This window comes from Monodelphis domestica, chromosome 6, assembly GCF_027887165.1.
Source record: "Monodelphis domestica isolate mMonDom1 chromosome 6, mMonDom1.pri, whole genome shotgun sequence".
Lineage (NCBI taxonomy): Eukaryota > Metazoa > Chordata > Mammalia > Didelphimorphia > Didelphidae > Monodelphis > Monodelphis domestica.
Window position 1 is genome coordinate 26,593,508 of NC_077232.1, and position 16,047 is coordinate 26,609,554.

The window sequence follows — 16,047 nt, forward strand, 5'->3', positions numbered from 1 at the left end:
TTGCTGATAGAAATAAAGCATGCTTCATTCCTATTCATTGATGTGAGCCTATGATTTCATTGCCCAGGAAGCTCTTAGTGTAAAAAATGTCCCTCCTGATTCACATCAGCCACTCTCCAAAATCTTGGAGTTTCCTAGAACACTCACTGTCACTATCATTTCCTAGCCCAGTCATACAAGTAGGACTTGCATTTGATTTACCTAATACCAAGGATAGCCTCCGATCCACTTGACTACATTATCTATTGAAACCAATTTGATAAGAACTACTACTTAAAAGAGGAAATGCCTGAGTTGTTTTCTTCTCACACCAGAACTCCTTAATGGTCCCCATCCTTCCCTCTTCAATGGGTTCACTTTATACCTAAACCTATATTTCATACCTAGGATTGGTACCTAAGAATCTGTGTCCTAAGGTCCAAGGTATCTCCAGAGCATGAGCCTTTTATTGTCACTGAATAATTAAATTACTTTAGGTAGTTGTATTATTTTAAATGTAGTTAGGTGGCCCAGTGGATAGAATGCCAGGCCTGGAGTCATGAAGACTAATCTTTCTTAGTTTAAATCTTTTCTCAATTTCTTATTAGTTGTATGATCCTGGAAAAGCAGTTTAACCTTGTTTACCCAAGTTCCTCATCTGTAAAATGAGCTGGAGAAGGAAATGGCAACCATTCAATTATCTTTTCTTGGAAAACCCTAAATAGTCTCCCAGACTGTCAGACATGACTGAAATAACTAAACAATAAAATTGGCATTTTATTATAATGTCTCAGCCTATTCATGACTGATTAATAATTCTCTAAATCTCTAAGTTTGTCTTTATTCCTACAAAGAGTATTTTGTAGTTATATTTATTTTATTTCTGTCTTTCTGAGTAAATAGTTGCCCAAATACTTTATATATATTATAGATATTTGGAGTGGAATTTCTCTCTCAATCTTTTTGGTAATATACAAAAATATTGATGATTTATGTGGATTTCTTTTATATATCACATATATCCTTGCCAAATTTTTGTTTTCATTTATTCTTATTTGAAAAACCATCAAACCATCTGAGAAAGTCACCTTTTTGATTCCTCTTTCTCAATGTTAATTCCTTCCATTTTTTTCTTGTGTGATTATAATTGCTAAGATTGTCATAACTATATTAAACAGTCATGGTGATGATCCTTGCTCTACCCACTCCTGTTATTTGAAGGGACTCCAACTTTAATATTGAACTAACCTTACATTCCTAGTACAGGAATAGCTTAAACTCTTTCCAAAATACTGTCATTAACTATTTGATGAGGTTTCCTTTAATATTTTTGCTTGTGTGTCATTGATCTATATAGTTCTCTTTAATTTATCTCTTACATTTTAGAAATCTTGAAAGTTGTTTAATTTGTCAATTATTTTGCTACTATTGTACAGAATTTATGTAATATTAGAATTAGTCCTTTAAATAATGGATGATGGAATCCACTTTTAAATCCTTGAGATAGTTGAGTTTTGGAGTAAAATTCAGTTTGACTTGGGAAATTATTTTCTCTAATATTTGGTTTACATATTTTTATGTTAACATTAATATTTTGTAATGTTTTTAATTTTATCTATATTATGATTTTATTGTCATAGATTTGGGCAAAATTCTTTTAAATAACTTTATTTCATCTTCAAATGAACTGAATTTTATTTCCAGTTTTAACATTAAAAGCATTATTTTCTCATTTTATTAATAAAACTATGTAACTTTATTTTTTTAATTCTAACTTTTGAATATCAATTAAATGTGGTTGTTCTGCCATGGATTTTGTTACATTTTTCATTAATTTTCAGAATGTCTATTTTGGGTTTTAGGTGAGGGAATTGATTACTTTTTTCTATTTTTTGTCATTGCATGCAAAAATCATGCATTTGTCATTTTTCACTTTTGTTGATGAAAGCATTTAGAAGATTGCTTAAGGACTGCTTAGTTGTAACCCATATATTTTGGAACACCCAATTGCCTTAAATTATTTTAATATTATTATGTGTTTCTGTAAATTTTTTTTCTTTAATCAAGTATATGTCATTAAATTATCTAGTCTCAAATCAGTTTTAATTCTTTGTTCAAAGTCACTTCGTAGAACAAAAATTTATTGCATTTTGGCCAAGTAAAATGATTTTTAGTTTCTCTGCTTCTCCATTTGATATATCAGCTTTGTGGCATAATGAGTAGAGCACTGGACCAATAATCAGGAAGACTTTTCCATTTAAATCCCACCTCAGACTCTCTTTTGCTCTCTGGCCTTGTGCAAATGATTTGACCTGTCTTAATTTTTTCATCTGTAAAATGGGGAACTATTATTATTATAGAAATGTTACCTATTATTATTTATGAGACCTTCGTGTTCCAGAACACAGTTGCTTTTGGTAAGAGTACCATGAATAATTGAGAAATACATAAATTGCTTAATGTTTCCATTGATTAATCACTAGAGACCTTTCAGCTCTAAATTTCCTAGAGAACTGTTCTTTTCCTTAAATTCTTACTTATCTTTGTGTTATATTTTCCTAAATTTTAAAGGTATATACCAAGATCCACAATTATTTTTACATTTTATTTTTCTACACTTGATCTTATCCAAAAGGCTGGGAAGCAATTACATTTTATTTTTCAACTAATGGACTTTTCTTTTTCTCCTTCCCACTTACCCCATTAAAAAAAATGGGAAAATATTTGTAAAAAAGAAGGAAAATGAAGTAAAACAAATTTCGATGTTGTTCATAAACAAAAATGTATGCATTATTCCATATGTATGCTCAATCACCTCTCTGATATACTCCATCATCAATTTTCTAGAACCATAACTGATCTTTGCAATGATAAGAAGAGTTCCTAAATTTTCAAAGTTTTTTTTAATATATTATGATTATGGTCCAAATTTATCTCCTGCTTCAACTCGACCTGCATTATATTAAATCTAAAAAAGGCTTCTCTGAAGCCATTTCTCTCATTGTTTCTTTTAGAACAAAAGTATTGCATTACATTAATACACCATAATTTTGGTCAGTCATTACCCTATTTATGTTACCTCTTATGGGAAAGATTAGGCTTAGATCAACATCTCACACCCTATAGCAAGATAAATTCAGAATGTGTAAATGCCTAAAATATAAAGAAGGAAATTATAAGTAACTTGGGTGAACATAGAATCGTATACCTGTCAAATCTGTGGGAAAGGAAAGAATTTAAGACCAAGCAAAAGACAGAGAATATCACAAAATGTAAAATTAACAATTTTGGCTACATTGAATTACAAAGGTTTTTTACAAACAAAACCAATACAACCAAAATTTGAAGGGAAGCAACAAATTGGGAAAAAAATCTTTATAACAAAAAATTCTCAAAAAGGTCTAATTACTAAAATTTATAACTAAATCAATTCTACAAAAAAAAAGCAAGCCATTTCCCAATCAATAAATGGGCAAGGGACATGAATAGGCAATTTTCAGATAAAGAAATCAAAACTGTCAACAAGCACATGAAAAGGTGCTCTAAATCTCTCATAATTCAAGAAATGCAAATCAAAATAATTCTGAGGTACCACCTCACACCTAGCAGGCTGGCTAATATGACAGAAAAGGAAAGTAATAAATGTTGGAGGGGATGTGGCAAAATTGGGACATTAATGCATTGCTGGTGGAGTTGTGAATTGATCCAACCCTTCTGGAGGGCAATTTGGAACTATGCCCAAAAGGCGTTAAAAGCCTGTCTGCCCTTTGATGGAGTCATGCCACTGCTAGGTTTATACCCCAAAGAGATAATAAGGAAAAAGACTTGTACAAGAATATTCATAGCTGCACTCTTTGTGGTGGCAAAAAATTGGAAAATAAGGGAATGCCTTTCGATTGGAGAATGGCTAAATAAATTGTGGTATCTGTTGGTGATGGAATACTATTGTGCTCAAAGGAATAATGAACTGAAGGAATTCCATGTGAACTGGAACAACCTCCAAGAATTGATGCCTAGTGAAATTCTCACAACCAGGAAAATGTTTTACACAGAGACTGATACACTGTGGCACAATCGAACAAAATGGACTTCTCTACTAACAGCAATGCAATGATACAGGACAATTCTGAATGACTTATGAGAAAGTACACAATACACATCCAGAGAAAGAACTGTGAGAGTAGAAACACAGAATGAAAAACATTTTCTTGATCACATGGTTCACTGGGGATATGATTGGGGTCATAGACACTAAACAATCACTCTATTGCAAACAATGATATGGAAATAGATATTGATCAATGATACATGTAAAACCCAGTGGAATTGCTCATTGGCTACATAATGGAGGAGGAAAGGAGAGGGAAAGAACATGAATCATGTGACCAAGAGAAAACATTCAAAATAAATAAATAAATTTTAAAAAATAAAATTAAATGAAGCAAGATTTTTTTTAAAATGTTGCCTCTTTTTTTCTAATTCTTTACCACTACAAAAAAAGGGATGCTATAAAATTTTATATATCTGGATCCTTTTCCTCTTATTGTGATGCTTTATGGTATATGTCTATAGGGATGTTTCTGGGCCACCAGGCAGGGAAATTTGTTGATTCAGGAGGTTTCTTTTCTTTTTTTTATTTAGACTATTTTTTCTTGGTTACATGATTCATGATTCCCTCTTCCCCTTCCCTCCATATTCCTGCCTGGAGCTGATAAGCAATTCTACTGGGTTATACATATGTCATTGTTCAAAACCTATTTCTATGTTATTAATATTTGCAACAGAGTGATCTTTTAACATCAAAACTCTAATCATATCCCCATCAAACCACATGATCAATCGTATGCTTTCCTTCTGCATTTCTACTCACACAGTTCTTTCTCTGGATATGGATGGCATCCTTTCTCTTAAGTCCCTCAGAGACAGAGTATGCAAGGCAGCAAAGATATATTCAGGTTTAGATCCCATTAAGTCCACTGATGCTTGCATCATCTGTAATCATTTCATCCCTCATTTCTCCATGAAAATAAGTGACTATTTTTATAAGCACCGCCTAGTTTGGATTCTTATGAATATAGAACAGTTAAAATGCATATATGGTTTTTAAAGTTATGAAAGAGAAGAGAGCGAGAAAGTTGAAAGGCAAAAATTGGGGAAAAATTACACAAAAAAGGAGAAAGGAAAAATCTATAATAACTTCTGTGTTGACATCTGCAGTTCAAGATATAGTCCCTCCTTTGTAAGAAGCTACTAAGGACGTCACTTTAATTCATGATATCACTGTTATTTTCCAAAAACTTTTCCAAAAACTTAATAGGACTCTAAACCATGCAGCTGAAAATATCTCCAAAACTAGAAGGTCAGTAATTTTTTTTTTCCTGCAATAGGCCTGGGTATATGCTGATGAATTGTCTAAGAAAGAATCAAGAATTTAAAAATAGAACCCAGAATAATCACGAGGCTAAAATGGGGCTTTTACTACTCACAATATGAGATCCATAATGCTTCTCAGAGGATTTATAATCATTGCAGAGAATGCCACAAAAATTGTAAGACAGGGCACTATGGGGGAGGGGGATGGACTCTACAGTCTTTTTAGTTTTCCAGATCCTGATGTACTATTCCTGTTTATATAAATCAATTCTCCTTCTCTGAGCAATGTGCCCCAAGCAATCCTTAAGACTAAAGATATTTACTATGCTTTTTTATTGGATAAAAGAGCTTCCAGTTCTATCTTAGTGAACAAACCAGATTCTGGGTGTAACTCCATTAGGACTTTAAATGTAGTAGGGTTATCAGGAAATTTTCAATATATGTCTAGGATTTCTTCTCATCTTATGTCCATGATACCCCTAATAGTAGAACTTTCACTCCTCATAATGCCTTGTGAAGATAGGATTGACTCTCCCTTGTCTATTTTTAGCTAATCAGATCAGGAACTTAAAGAACCCCTACATGCCATTAAGTATGAGAGTTCATGAGTCACTTACTAGAGTAAGCTCACATGTCTAAAGTCTACTGAAGACCTTCTTAGGCAGTGTTAAGGAAATTGAAAGACTGTAATTGGTTTCTGTGAAGAAAGGGGAATGGCAAGAAGTGACAGGAAGTGACATGGATAATAGAAGCATAAAAATATGTGGATAGAATTTTGCTCCCCAGGACTCTTACATGATATCTCATTTGCATCCTCACTCTGAGTACAAATATTGTGTGCATAAGTACATAGGATAAAGTTCTGGTTGACCTTGCCTCTCTTTCTCTCTTCCCCTGATGACAGCTGCAGAAGCTGACTTTGAACCAGGCAGGAAAATTTACTCAAGTGGTCTTATTTTTGTTAGATAATTAGGGTTTTGTGATTCAATTTCCCTTTTATTCCTTCTACTTCAAGGGATTATTAATAAACTTTATGAAATTAATACTTGGAGTTACTGATATTGATTTAAATTGTACATTTTTGGCAACCAAAAAGTTTTGGAATTTAGGACCCTTACTCCCACAGTAGAAGCCAGGAAGTGGCATCTCTGTCTGTCCACTTTGCTTTTGCTTGACCTTGGCCAAAACACTTCCTATTGCATCCTGTCTGCTCCCATATACCTATGCCCATCTGCCTGTGCTAACTTTCCTCACTGCTTCCCCCAAGCACTGCAGATTCCCCAAGTCTCCTAGGTGGAAGATGAGAAGTGAAGTAGCATGCCCCAGGTTTCCTGGTGTTGTTACACCTTCCTCACCTCCACTTGTATCTCAAGTGTGCAGTAGCTACTTGAATTTCCAGCTTGGAGCTGAAATGACTTTTTAGACTAGCAACACAGTGTGTAAGTGAGGTGAGCAGGAGATCCTGGGACCTTTCCACACTGCCCACCCCCACGTACTCCCACCCCCATTAAACTCCCATTCCATTTCAATTTTAAACTAACACAGAAGGGCTTCCATGGTCCTTGCTGTGAGGGTGGGAAGAAAGCTTTTGTCTTCTTTTAGCTAAAGCCTTTTGACTGCCCTCCACTTTTTAAACTAGCTAAGAGGGGCATGTCTAAGAATGGTATTTAAAATCATGCTGGCAATGAGGGAAGAGTTAGCTTTTGTTCCCAGAGAAGTTTACTGAGTTTTAACTGTTTAGCACTTCAGAATGGCTTTATTTAGCACTGTCCCTGGAGGGCTCTCATTCATACCATATTTTCTCCTCAAGAAAAATTGACAAAAGGTTATCTTGATTAAACTACAGACTAAAATAGACAGCATTGAGAAACACTTGAGCAATTTCGAAATTTATAAGGAAGATTCCACTCCATCCAAATCTGTCCAGACTACACCTAAAGCTAAAAATATTCTCTCTTGTCTTGTTCAGTTCTTGGAATCCCAGGGCCTGACACTACTCTCTCCCCGCCATTTCTCACCTTCTCAATCTCTCCTCCCTTCTCTTCCCCCTACCCACTCCCCACCCCTTCCTCTCCCAACTTCCACCCCTGCCAGATCTCCCTTTGCCCTGCCTCTTCCTCTTCACACCCTGTCGCAGCCTCTCCCTCCCCTAACCCACTCACCCCCTCTCCAAACCACTCCACTGTCCCAGTCCTCCCTCCTCTATCCAACTTACCCCCACTCCTCCCTCTCCTGCCCATCCCCAGCCTTGCCCCATTCCTCCTGCCCTGCCTCCTCATCCCAGGACCAACCCCTTCCTCTTAGCTCACCTACTCCTCCTCCCCTCACCTGCTCCACAGCAACCCAAACATCCAGCCAAGAGGCAGAAATCAGAAACAATTACGATAAAGACCTATTCCATTTAAGGGAAGTACTCACCTTCAATAAAACTGGAGATGTGGTGTCCTGAAGACACTACACACCTTTTACCCCCCCCCCAAGATATTGAGAGATTCAAGCAAAATATACCTTCCTTTGAAGATGAGCCTATTGTCGTTATTTAAAAGCTTGAAAACATTTACCATGCATATGCTCTTTCATTGCAGGATATGGAAAATTTGCTCAAAGCTTTTTTGACAGAAAAAGAGAAGAATAAAATCATCTCTCTTGTCAATCAGGCCCAGGGTAAGAGAGCCCCTGGCCCCGTGAAGACCCAAGATGGTCCCTCAACAATGAATAAGACTACTTAAAACTATGCCAGGCTAGAGAGGCATTACTAACAACAATGAGAGCTTGTTCTAATAGACCTGGTACATGGACAAAGTTTGAAAATATTAGGCAAAAATTAGAAAAATCCCTCCCAGTTTATGGATAGACTAATTGAGCTGGGAAGTAGATATATAGACTTGGATCTGTCCAGAGAAAGGGGTGTTAGAAAAATACATAACCAATTCATTAAAAATTGATGTAAAGTTCTTAGAGACTATTTTAAGACTAGCTACCCAAATTGGGACTCTCTGAATCTCAAGGAATTGAGAAGAGTAGCAGTTTATATCTTAAAGGACCATGAAAAGAAAGATGAGGAGAACAATAACTTAGTGCAGGAATTAAGGAAAGAAACTAAAAGTTTAAAGCATGAAATTAAAAAAGAGAAGTAATTTCATGGAGTGGCCATAGCCCCATCACAGGAATCTACAAATCAATTGTTAATGTGTTACTTCTGTGGAAAAAGGGGGTCCCACAATGATGAACTGAAAGAAGTGTAATCAGGCAAATACAAATAATAATAACTTCAGAAATAATAATCCAAATGAAGCAACTGATAACTCACACCAAAGTACCCAAAATGGGGCTCATCCATGCTATGCTCAGGGTGAAAATCTCGCTCTGAATGGAGGATCCCAGAGAATTAACCAAAGATTTTTATTAAAGTGTGAGGGGAGGACTAAGGGCTCTGGAATCAGAGAGTGAAACCTTAGATTTCCCATACCCTCTTGTTTCAACATCTTTTATCCCAGTCCATTCTCTCCCCCCTCCCCAATAATGATGAAACTCATGTAACCCTAAAAGTTGGAAATACATATTATAATTGCCTCTTTGACACTGGAGCATCCAGATCAGTATTGATGAGTAAACCTGATTCTAAATATGATTCCATCGGCTCACTAAATATACTGGGAGTATCAGGGCCACCCCTTGAAATCCCAAAGCTTTACCCTTGAATGGTGTCTGTGGAACCCCTACTAGGAAAACATTGTTTCCTTCTAATCCCTAGTTCCCTTACAAATGTGTTAGGGAGAGATCTTTTATGCAAGCTTAGAACCAAAATAACATGTCTCCGGATGGCTCTATGACACTAGAATTGCCTGAGGAATCCTGAAACTTGCTCCCTGCACTTCTTTTAGACAGTCAGGAGGTGAAGGGATGTCCCACCTTTGAAATACCATATGATATACCTAACTCTCTTTAGGCCACACTATCTTCCAATGTTAGCATACTTAAATCAGTTAATCTGGTTCAAATTATAAGAAAAAGTGGTATTCCTCCTTTTATTCCTCAGTATCCTCTATCAAAAGAGGCAATTGAAAGAATTACCTCAGTGATAGACTATTAATTGAGCAAGGAATAATTATTCCATGCAAATATGAATATAATGCACCTATCCTACCTGTAAAAAAAAAATGAGGCCCAGATGGGAAAAAATGACTATTGACTGGTCCGGGATTTAAGGGCTCTAAGTAATCATGTCATTAAGAGACATCCTGTGGTTCCTAGCCAAGCCATAATTATCTCCTTTATTCCCAGAACAGCCAAATATTTTACTGTGGTAGGTTTATATTCAGCATTTTTCTTAATCTCTATTATGAAAATTCAAGGAATTTATTTGCCTTCACCTGGAAATGTTTCCAGTGGAAATGGTGTCAGTTACCACAAGGGTTCATGGAAAGTATCACATTGTTCTCACGGGTTTTATGATACTATTTGGAAAACATTAGGTTTAAGGAGGGCTGTTTGATACATTTTGTAGATGATTTGCTCTTAGCCCCTCCAAATGCCACAGTATGCCAGGAAGATAGCAAATTTCTCCTTTTTAAGCTACATAAGAGAAGCCACAGGATCTCTAAGGTAAAGGTTCAGTGGTGTCTCCTCAAAGTGTAATATTTTGGGTCCATTTTTACTGCTGGTGCCCACTCCATTTCCCTTAAGCACATTAACGATATTCAGAAATTAGCACCCTCTCCACTAAGTAAGAATTGAAGGTAATTTTAGGAGCAAGAGGATTTTCTAGACAGTGGATCCCTTGCTATGGGAAAACCACCAAGCCCCTTATATCTCTGACAAAAAATTTGGTCCCTGAACAACTTAAATTAGATGCAAAACATTGATCAGCTCTTTCAAAATTAAAACAGGCTATCCTTCTGCCCCTGCTTTAGAAATTTCAGATTATAAAAAGCCATTTACTTTGCATGTACACTAACAGAGAAGGGTAGCTTCAGGTGTTTTAACTCAACCTTTGGGACCTGTTCAGCATCCAGTTGGCCAGCTTATTATTTGGTCCAGCTAGGCCCAGTAACTCCAGGAGCACCACCATGTCTTTGAGGCTTAGCTGCCATAGCTTTATTTGTAACTATATTTGCTGATTTAATCTTGGGATGCCCATTAACCATAATGGGCCCACATAAAATTGAAACATTGTTGCTAAGACATAGAACACAGAAATTTTATGATCAAAGATTCACCAGGTATGAGGTAACCTTGTTAGAAAATGAGAATATTACCATAAAACACTGGACAGTACTAAATCCTGCAACCTTGTTTCCTGTTTACCAGTCTCAAGCATTGCACAGTTGTGAATCTTTAGTGTTCATGGCTCAAAGCCTCCAGATAATCTCCTTGACACTCCTTTAGACAACCCAGACTTAGTCTTATTCACTGGTGGTTCTTCTTTCATGAAGGATGGCATACATACACTACACTGGAGTTGCTGTAGTTACAGAATTTGCCTCTGTGTGGTCAGCTTCACTTCCCTAAAATATAAGTACTCAAGGTGCAGAATTTATAGTTATAAAATATCCTTGTATAATTGACAAAGATAAGAAGGCAACAAATTACACATCCTCTAGATATACATTTGGAATATGTCATGCAGTGGATATGCTATGGCTTCAAAAGGGATTTTTAACCTCAGCTGGAAAATCCATAGCTAATGCAGAAACCATTAAAGAAGTGCTTTCTGCTCTCCAGCTCCCTGAAGCCCTAGTCATGGTTTATTGCTCTGCCCATACAGGTGGACCTGACTCTGTCTCCAGAGGAAACCACCAGGCAGAAACTGCAGTGAAACTCACTACTTAGAAGGGCCTGAATTAATTTTAACATTGGCAACTAGTAATGTCTTACATTTATCCCTTTCTTATAATGAGCAGAAAGTGGGAGCATGGAAGCAGCAATTTAAAGCAAAACAGATAAATGGAAAATGGGTGTCATCTGAAGGAAAACCCCTACTCGCTTGAAGTTTTTATAACCATATATGCCTATCTATTCACAAAAATGGTTACTTTGGCAACTAGGACATTGTAGACTCTGTTAAAAGAATATGGATAGCCCCTGGTATAACTAATATAGCCTCCAAAGTGTGTATAGCCTGCCACACCTGCCAAGCATATAATCAGCACACCTTTCATGGCAAAGTTTTTGGTGGGCATCCTCTGGCTTACACACCTTTTTTTGAACGCCTACAAATTACCTGGTCTTCCTTTCCTGGTGTCTGGAGAGAGATTAGTTTCAGAGAAGTATTCCCTTCTTGGAGGAAGACATGTGGGTGGAACTCCAGGTTAACAAGCATTGCCGGGTTAAACTGAGCACCAGAGCAATATGTAGTATGATAGGTAGACATCTTTTCTATCCTCTTTTTGTATTTCTCTACTTTCACTCTTTCCATCACTTTTGTAAATAAAAGCTATTAAAAGTCATTTTGACTTAAGCTATAATATTTTAAGTCAGTGACCACAATATAATTTTAGAATTCTCACATATTTAGTTAAACCCTTAATTTAATTCTTTACAATGTGTGTGTATATAGAGAAATATATATATGCACATGTATACACACATTTATATACATGTGTATGCACAGATACACATTGTCCTCTTCAGATACTTGAATTATTTTGCCCTCAAAGCAAAACATCCACCAACTTTTCTCTTCACTATCACTCAAGGAGTAAGGGTGACCCAAGCATACACCTACAGGCTTCATTCATTCCCATCATGCAAAAGACCACAAAAATTGTCTTACTATGTATTAGAAATTGTGCTAAAAACTAAGAATAAGGGGGAAAAGCCAGTCCATTCCCTTGGATATTGTAATGGAGGAACAAAACAAATGATGGAATACAGAATGAAACTAGAACATGTACAATGCGTGAAGTAAAGGATATCAAATAGCTTGGAGTCATAACCCCAAAAAGATAAGACAAAGACTCAGCTATCATAGCTAATGATCCTAGGTATAATTCAAGCTTCTGGTAGGAAGGAGATGATTATCATGGCCATGGCCCAAGAGTAGAAAGCATTATGTGGAGACAGTTGGGGAATTCCATATTACTAAAATACATAGTAAATAATTAATGAATATATTTGAGTTCACAAGTTGAATGCATGTCTCAAATATTTGAGTGTTACTACTTATCTGGGAAGTTTCTCGATTCTTTATATAGAAATTAAGTACATTATGCAATTATATTGGGAAATCCTTACTCTGGAAAAATCACATTCCTCCGTTTTTCAGGTCAACTTTAGATCTGACAGCAAAGGCCTCCAAGATCCCCCAAGGAATGAGCTCTCATAAAGAAGACTTGAATATTTTCTACTTGAGTGTGCTTTTGTTTGGAGTCTTGGGGAATATATTCCTCCTTTATCTACACAGTCTTAAGTTAATCACTGGTCACAGGAAAAGACTCTTAAGCCTGATAATCATCAATTTAGCCATCTCTCACATCTTAATGATTCTGTTCAGAGGCATCTCTGCAATAATATCCAATTGGGGATGGAGAGCTTTCCTGGATCTCACAATGGGTAATATCTTAATTTACTTCTTAAGGGTGACTCGAGGCATTAGTCTTTGTAGCACCTGCCTACTAAGTGTCTTCCAGGCCATCACCATCAGTCCCAGCAGCCTTAAGTGGGCAGAAATTAAAACTCGAGCTAAAAAGTATATTCTTCCCTGCTGCCTCCTAAGCTGGATCTTCAGTCTTCTTTTGGATAGTTCTGTGCCTCTGGCTATGAGTAGTCCAAGGAACAGCAGTAATGAAAGATGGAGAATTGGGCATGTTTCTTTTGACCTACATGACACGAGTATAAAACTTTTTACTTTTGAGTCATTTGTTGATGCTCTTTTTATGGGTCTCATGATCTTCTCCAGTGGTTACATGATGTTTGTCCTGTACAAACACAAGCAGCGAATCCAACATATACACAGCATCAACATCTCCCACAAAGCCTCCCCTGAGACAAGAGCAACCAAAGCAATTCTGATGTTGGTGATCACATTTGTCTGCTTTAACTCGGCCAGTTCCCCTTTTGTAATGTATATAGCTTCTTCTAAAATAACCAGACACTGGGGGCTACAGTTCACTGTTGCACTTTCAATGTTTTTTCCAATAGTCAGCCCTTTTATGTTGATCAGCATTGACACCCAGATGTCCTGGTCCTTTTGTTCTCTCTTAGGTTTCAAGAGCTCCTGTCAGGAAAGACTCTCTAGTTGAAAGGAACTCCTGGGGAAAATGGAAACAACTGGGCATAGAAGTGGATTATAACAACAACTGAGACAACAAGTCTCAGACTATGTTAGCTAATAGTTAATAAATTCTAGTACAAAATCCAAGCACTTTATTCATCCTATATATAATACCCTCTACTCAACACATCACAATGAATCTGGGAAGAGACTTAAGAATAAAACAGAGTCATCTCTCTGAGTTAAAGAATCTGAGGATCTTAGTATCAATGGAAATTCCTATAAAAACAGATGCTACTAGTAATAAATTCATCTTCTATTGCTGACCCAATAATTGTTTCTCTTATATTTATCTGGAATCAGGACTCAGTCAAGCTGTGAACTTAACATTCCAGGGTTGATTACTGAACCCCTTAAGTTAACACTCTCCTTATCTATCATTAGGCTTATACACAGTTAATTAACAACTGGGTTTACCCTTTCTAACATTCTAGTTACAGACATTGCCTAAAGGATTATATAAGATCTATTGGTTTATAATAAATGATATAAAGGAAATAAAAGCAAGTTAATTCTTTCACACATATCAGGAATTGATGCTACTACATAAAACCAACATGTATTTCTGTATTTATTAGTAGTCAAGGGATATGAACAGTTTTTATAGGAAGAATGGCAAACTCTAAATCATCATATAAAAATACTCATCATCACTAATGATAAGAGAAATATAAATTCAAACAATTCTGAATTTTCATCTCACACTCAGCAGATTGACAAGGATGACAAAGTATATAGAACATTCCATATTGGAAGTGCTGTGAGAAAGCAGACACACAAATGCTGTTTTTGGAGCCAGGGTGCTTCTGAATATCTTAGATAGCAATTTGAAATTATTTTAGTCAAGTAACTTTAAATTATTTTCTATTTAACCCAATGGTTCCACTACTTTGTTTTACTCCCATAAGGTCAATGAATAGAAAAAAAGGTCTAATTTCTTTTTGTAAAATGAATGTTTCTTTTTCCTCTAAACCCTGAAAAATTGTAGTGAACAAGACTCTCAAAAATTGAGATGAGTAAATATCTCTCCCTGTATAATTGCAGGGACCAGGGTCCCCAGGATTTGAAACATTGCAAATGAAGAATTTTTTTCTTTATTAATTGATTTTGATGAACTTTCTTTTCTCTTTTTAATTTTCCTAAAATATATCTTTGTTATGAGTGATTGCTCTCTGAAAAGTAGAGATAGATACCTAGAGAGATATTTAGGCAAAACAAAAAAGATCTTCAAAAATTCATTTAAATGCCAGTCAACAAGCATCTATTGACTTTAACTTGTTCTAGGAACTGTGCTAAGTTCTGGACATGTCAAGATAGATTAAAATATGGATTCTGTCCTCAACAGCTCACATTCCAAATTATAAGTCATCAATTCATGAGACCAGAGGCAAACCATTGTGTACATATAAAAAAGATTTAGTTAAAATGGGAGGCAATGTTAGAGAGATGGCACTAGCAATAGAAGGTGGGGCAGGGAGAAGGCCTCCTATAGGAGACAGGAGCCTTTACGGAAGAAAAGGAAACCAAGAAGTAGAGGTGAGGAGGGAGTGCCTTCCAAGAAAAGGAGACAGAAATGAAGGTCAAGAGTCAGAAGATGGAGTGTTACATGTAAGGAACATCAAGAAAGCCCATGTTGCTGGATCATCAAATACTTTCATGAGAATAAAGTATAAAATGATGGAATGATGGAAAGAAGCCACACTGTAATAGACTTTAAAACTTTGTCTTTCATTTTTGAATGGCATTAAATTGTGAATTTTAAAACTACTCCACCCTACTCAGACTGTACTTTAGAAGATTTGATTTAGCTATTTCCTGATTTGTAACAATGGAGATACTTGGTCTAACAGAATCAGGTCTTGGAAACTCTACATTGCTCCACCCTACTTAGTTTAACAAGGTCAGGAATGTCTGCACCCATACTCAAGGATTAAGTATCTAAGAAGATGGCCTTCAACAGACATATGGAGAATCAGCTGACAGACCCCTGGGCTGTCCTAAGTCAAGCTAAGCTAATATTGGTACAGATGAGATACAGGTAAGAAACATAAAACCATCTATATAGGGCACGTCACTTCCTCTCTTTGGTCCTTTCCCCAGAGAGGTGGCTCTGGCTGGCAGAGTGCTAAGCGTTCTGACATCTTGGCATGGTGGCGGCAGCTATTTGTCTGGATTTTGGTGGTGAGTTTGCCCTTGAGCTAATTCAGGTTCAGGTATCTTGGCTGAGAGCTCTTGGAGTTCAGGCTGATTCCTTCCTTTTTTACTCTCCAAAATCTTACCTTCCTAAAGCCTCTAATCTTCCCCCTGACACAAACCTGGGGGGGGGGGGGGGAAATCCTATACCCTTTCCTTCTTCCTTCTTCTTAATTTATTTCCACTATATTAATTAAATCACCATAAATTTCCAGCTGACTTGAGTA

At 36.4% G+C, this 16,047-nt stretch overlaps 1 protein-coding gene across 1 annotated transcript; it reads left to right on the forward strand.

The window, feature by feature from the left end:
- Positions 1 to 12,665: 12,665 nt before the first annotated feature.
- monDomV1R1260 (vomeronasal 1 receptor monDomV1R1260) lies at positions 12,666 to 13,595 on the forward strand. Its single transcript, NM_001166787.1, is given in 1 exon segment — positions 12,666 to 13,595. A coding segment is annotated over 1 exon segment (930 nt).
- The last annotated feature ends 2,452 nt before the right edge of the window (positions 13,596 to 16,047 follow it).